Raw genomic sequence first — 5694 nt, 5'->3', positions numbered from 1 at the left:
AAGGAAGAAGAAGTCCAAGCTGCACTGAAGGAATTGGAGTAAAACAAGCTTCAGGAATTGACTGAATACCTACTAAGATGTTTCAACAAATGGATGCAGCATTGGAAGGCTTTGTTTCTGCTAAGAAATTTGGAAGACAGCTACCTGGCCAACTTTTATCTACCGGAAAAGATCCATATTTGTGCCCATTCCCAACAAAAGTGATCCAACAGAATGTAGAAATTATGGATCAATATTCACACACAAGTAAAATTTCCTGAAGATAATTTAAAAATGGTTGTACCAGTACATCGACAGTGAACTGCCAGAAATTCAAGCTGGTTTCAGAAGAGGGCATGTAATGAGGGATATCATTGTTAATGTAAGATGGATCTTGGCTGAAAACAAAGAATATCAGAAAGATGTTTACCTATGTTTTATTGACTGTGAAAAGGCATTCAACTGTGTGGATCATAACAAATTATGGGTAATATTACAAAGAATGAGAATTCCTCGAAGACTTAATTGTACTCATGAGAAACCTGTACACAGAAGAAGAGGCAATTGTTCAAACAGAACAGAATGGTTTAAAATCAGGAAAGGTGTGCATCAGTATTGTATCCTTTTACTATACATTTTCAATCTGTATGCTGAGCAGATAATCCAAGAAGCTGGACTGTATGGAGAGCATAGAATCAAGCTTGGAGGAAAACTCATTAGCAACCTGCAATACACAGACGACACAAGTTTGCTTTCTGAAAGTGAGGAAGACTTGAAACCCTTACTTATGAAGATCAAAGACAACAGTCTTCAGTTTGGACTACACCTTAACATAAAGAAAACAAAAATTCTCACAACTGAACCAATAAGCAATATCATAATAAAGGAGAAAAGACTGAAGCTGTGAAGGATTTAATTTTACTTGGATCCACAGTAAATGCCCATGGAAACAACAATCAAGAAATCAAACAACATATTGCATTTGACAAATACGCTGCAAAAGAACTCTTTAAAATGTTGAAGAACAAAATGTCATTTTAAAGACTAAGGTTCGCCTGACTCAAGCTGTGGTATTTTCAGTAGCCTCATATGCATGTGAAAGCTGGGCAAGAGTAAGGAAGACCATAAAAGAATGATGTATTTGACTTATGGTGTTGGTGAAGAATATTGCATATACCATGGCCTGCCAGAAGAGTGGACAAATCTGTCCCGAATAAAGTACAGCCAGAATGCTCCTTAGAAGTGAAAATGGCCAGACTTTGTCTCACTTAACTTCTGTTATGTTGTCAGAAGTGACCAGTCCCTGGAGAAGGATATCACACATGGTAAAATATAGGGTCATCCAAAAGGGAGAGAGGGACAGATACAGTGACTGTAGTGATGGGCTCCAGCATAGCAACGATTGTGAGAATGGCACAGGACTGAGTCATATTTTGTTTTGTTGTACATGGAGTCAACTTTGAGTCAGAACCAACTTGAAGACACCTAACAACAATGACATATTTTGCTTTGCATTGTGTAATTTGTTAGCTGAGCCAAAAAGGAATTTATATGGATGGCAATAATAAATATGCTACTGACTTGTCATTATGAAGAAAAAATAAATAAATAAAAATTAAATTTTATGTGCTTCAAAAGACTTCTCCAGAAGAGTCAAAAGAGAACTTACATATTGGGAAAAAATATTCAGCAACAACACATCTGACAAGGGACTTATCTCTAAAATTTATAGAAAACTCCAACAACAAAAAGACAAACAATTCAATTAATAAATGAGCAGAAGACATGAACAGACACATCACCAAAGAGGATATTCAGGTGGCCAACAAACACATGGAGAAATGTTCATGGTCATTAGCCATCAGAGAGATGCAAATCAAAACAACAAGATACCATCTCACCTCAGCACTAATAGCTAAGCTCAACAAGACAGAAAATAACAAATGTTGGCAAGGATGTGGAGAGATTGGGACTCTCCAACACTGCTAGTGGGGCTCTAAAATGATACAACCATTGTAGGAAGCAGTATGGCAATTCCTCAAAAAGTTGGAATTGGAAATACCATTTGATCCAGCAATCCCATTACTAGGTATATAGCCTAAAGAAGTGACAGCCAGGACAAGAAGAGATATATGCACACCACGTTTATTGCAGCACTGTTTACAATAGCAAAGAGATGGAAACAACCTAAGTGCCCATCAACAGAAGAATGGATAAGCAAACTATGGTACATATACACAATGGAATACTATGCAACACTAAAGAATAATGAAGAATCTACAAAACACTATATAACATGGATGAATTTGGAGGACATTATGCTGAGTAAAATAAGTCAATCATAGAAGGACAAATATTGTATTAATTCATTATTGTAAAAAAAATCAAAGAAAGCTTTATATATGGAAGGAGGGAAGAGAACACTGCTAGATAGGTAGAGACAAGTATTGATTTGGGTGAAGGGAAGGGCAATGTACCAAAAGTAAGTGGTCAATATGGTAGCATTGAGGAAGGGGAAGACAGCAAGAGTTACATGGGAGATACAGACAACAAAGATGAACCCTTTTGTACATACAGTACTACACTATCAGTGATGGCAAACATTGATCTATAAGTGGATAAATGGGTGGAGAGGCTGAACAATCAGGTATATCTAGGCAGGCGGAAGTGTGTCTGTGATCATGTGTAGGGTTAGCAGACAATTTCCTACGTGCATATTTTATGTGTTGTAAGAATGTCCCAGTGTACAGTAGAGCTGACAAGGGGCAAAGTTATGGTGGCTTCTTGGCCACAGATAGCTACCCAGAGGAAGCAAGTAGTTGGACCTGTGGGCTCCAAATCATGGTTGCAGGGGACATCAAGCCCAACCAGTTTAACACACTACACAAAAATATTTTTCTACATCCTACTTTGGTAAGTAGCAACTAGATAGCAAGCGGCCATCTAGATGCAGCGATAGGTCTCTCCTCATCAAGAGCAAAGAAGAATGAAGAGAAACAAAGACACATAGAAACAATTATTCCAAGGGACTAGTAGACCATGCGATCCTCAGCCTATATGATCATGAGACCAAAAGAATTAGATGGTGCCTGGCTTCCACTGTCAACCACTCAGAGAGGGACTGGTGCATGAGATCCTGGATAGAGTGGGAGAACAATGTGGAATAAAACTCAAAATCATTAAAAAAAAAAAACAGGTTTACTGGTCTGATAGAGCCCTGGGAGACCCCCAAGACTATGTACTTTAGTTACCCTTCAGGCCTGGAATTGAATTCACTCTCATTGCTTCCAGCCAAACAATAGTCATATAGGTCAATGTTTACATCAGATAGATATACTCCTTGGAACAATCAATCATGGGAGAACAGAAGGGCAGTGTTTGCACAGGGAGGCAGCTTGGGGGACAGCAGTACATGGGAGGGAAGGACACAGGGAAGAGGTAACTACAGGAAGGAAGTGGGAAGAAAGCTATTACATTGTGGGAATTACAGTCAATGTCATGAGGCAAAATGTGATGAACTGCTGTTAAATGAATTTGTTCTGGAAACTTTCACCAAAATCACACACACAAAAAAGTTATAAGCAGAGGGTTAATAGGGATAATGATGTCAAAACCAGTACCAGAAGTACTTCATAATTGGCAAAAAGAAAACAAGAAGGTTAAGCAATATGTTCAGACCTACAGATAATATTTTGGAAGATAGGCTAGGGACCTCAATTTGTTTTACACAATTCTTTCAAATTTACTGAAAAATATTCTTCCAAATTCTATGTAGGGAAAAACTATACTGCTAAAAAAGCATGAACCTGTGCAAAAAGCTAGCAATGAAAAGCCTGTATTAGGCCACACTTTGTAACTTTCTAACACGGTTAACACGGTTAGCTGATATCGCTAATCTTTAACCACCTAGGCTGTAGCCCACATTGTTTTGCAAGTCAATTGCTTAAAACTTGGATGCATTTTCTTATAGCAGTACAACTGCTCTATGGGGTTTCCAAGGCTGCAGTCTTTCCGGGAGCAGACTGCTTCACCTTTCTCCTGTGGAGCAGCTGGTGGGTTTGAACTCCTGACCTTTCCTTTATTAGCAGAACGCTTAACCACTGCACCACCAGGGCTCCTGCTCTCTAGTTACTCTCTATATATTTTCAATAGTAACTTTCTCCTCAGGAGAAATAATAATCTTCCATACATAACTTTGCTTGAGAAAGATGGCTTCTATACAGCCAGTTCAGCTCAGTAACATTTGATGTTGTCTTGCTTACCTAAAGCAATTCTTACCTGTACTTCAACTTTCCGTTCTTTTTTGACATTAAGTAGCTGTTTTTGGAGAGTTTTGATCTGCTTTCTTCCTTTCTCCTCGCTAAAGGAAATAAGAATGATTTGTTTAGAGCAGCGTTTCTCAAACGTGAGTGTGCACAAGGAACACCTGGAAGTTAAAAAAAAAAAAAAAAAATGCCTGGGCTCCACCCCTAGAGATTCTGATCAATTGGTCTGAGATGGGGCCTCGGAATGTACATCTTTAACAAGTTACCAGGTGATGCTAATGGTGCTAGGTCTTGAGCACATTTTCAGCAGCACTTACTTATTATATAAGACTGTGATTTGTTTTAGTAACTTGAAAGATTTTCTGGCTCATCAGTGTTGCATCTAAAACAGCTGTTGCTGAGAAAAAGTGAGGAAGAGAAGGGACAGGAAGAGGGAAAAGGAGAATTCTTTCTATTCTGAGCACTTTAATAATTGCATACTCTTACAATAAGGTAGTCTCTATCTTTATTTTATAGATTAGAAAACGTGTCTTAGAGAACTTAGTAACACACTCAGCTATAGAAGCAGAAGTGAACAAGGTCCCAGCTGCTGGCCTCTGAAATCCATCACTTCCACAGGCTGCTCCTAACTAAGTACTGAGTGTTAGGGATACTAAGGCAGACCCATTCCTAGAAGACCCAAGACTTTCCTGCTGGTCAACTTTGGCTTGAAGACTCCCTAATGTCCTTGCTGGACCATCCTTAGATTAACAGCATGGCAGTCTAAGATGCTTCGATCCAACTTGCCTTCCTCTTCACTTGGGGTCAGTCTTGCATTCTTAAAAATTGTGGATAAAGATATTGAGGCCAGAAATCTGAGTTATTGTACTAGGAATAGAATCCAATTCTTCTAGCCATTTCTAGAAACTATAACTTTAGTTTCCTTTAGAAATCAAGGTCTTAGCAGTCCTAATTTATAAGCATTTTAAAATACAGCAAAGTAAATAAGCCGAATAATAAGCTGACCTAGCAATGACATCGTAGAAATGCATTTTATTTTCCCTCTCTTTGTTTAAAGTTTGCAGGAGAATGGAAAAGGTGCCAAAATCTTCCAACTCCTGCATAGTGTTTGTAATGACATCACTGAAAAATTGCCTGTAACGAGAAAAAACAAGTTGAGTTAACAACATATATTTTTCTATATCCACAAACAGCTACAGATGTCACGTAAGTGAAGACCTAGAAGGAACATCATAACTAAGTTGGCATTATCCCAGGAATACAGGAATAACATTAGAAAATCTATCAATATAATTTACCACCTTAGTGGGCTGAAGGAGAAAAACCATATAATCATCCCAAGAAATGTTGAAAAAGCAACTGGCAAAATTCAACACTCACTCATCATTAAAAATTTCAACACTCGAGAGTTCCGGCAAGATGGCAGACTAGGCACAAGGACTGCACAGAC

General features: G+C 38.4%; 1 protein-coding gene across 1 annotated transcript in view; it reads right to left on the bottom strand.

Moving 5' to 3' along the window:
• Positions 1 to 5694, bottom strand: part of IQCG (IQ motif containing G) — a 124452-nt gene that overhangs the window by 84574 nt on the left and 34184 nt on the right. The window contains exons 6-7 of the mRNA XM_007949393.2: positions 5250 to 5378; positions 4258 to 4339 (exon numbers count right to left, since the gene is read on the bottom strand). Of these exons, the coding sequence (XP_007947584.2) occupies positions 4258 to 4339; positions 5250 to 5378 (211 nt within the window). The remainder of the gene's footprint in view (positions 1 to 4257; positions 4340 to 5249; positions 5379 to 5694) is intronic.

The sequence above is a fragment of the Orycteropus afer genome, unplaced genomic scaffold (genome assembly GCF_000298275.1).
Source record: "Orycteropus afer afer isolate SDZICR_OR568_19922 unplaced genomic scaffold, OryAfe1.0 scaffold00245, whole genome shotgun sequence".
Taxonomy (NCBI): domain Eukaryota; kingdom Metazoa; phylum Chordata; class Mammalia; order Tubulidentata; family Orycteropodidae; genus Orycteropus; species Orycteropus afer.
This window is presented reverse-complemented; position numbering and strand designations above follow the sequence as displayed.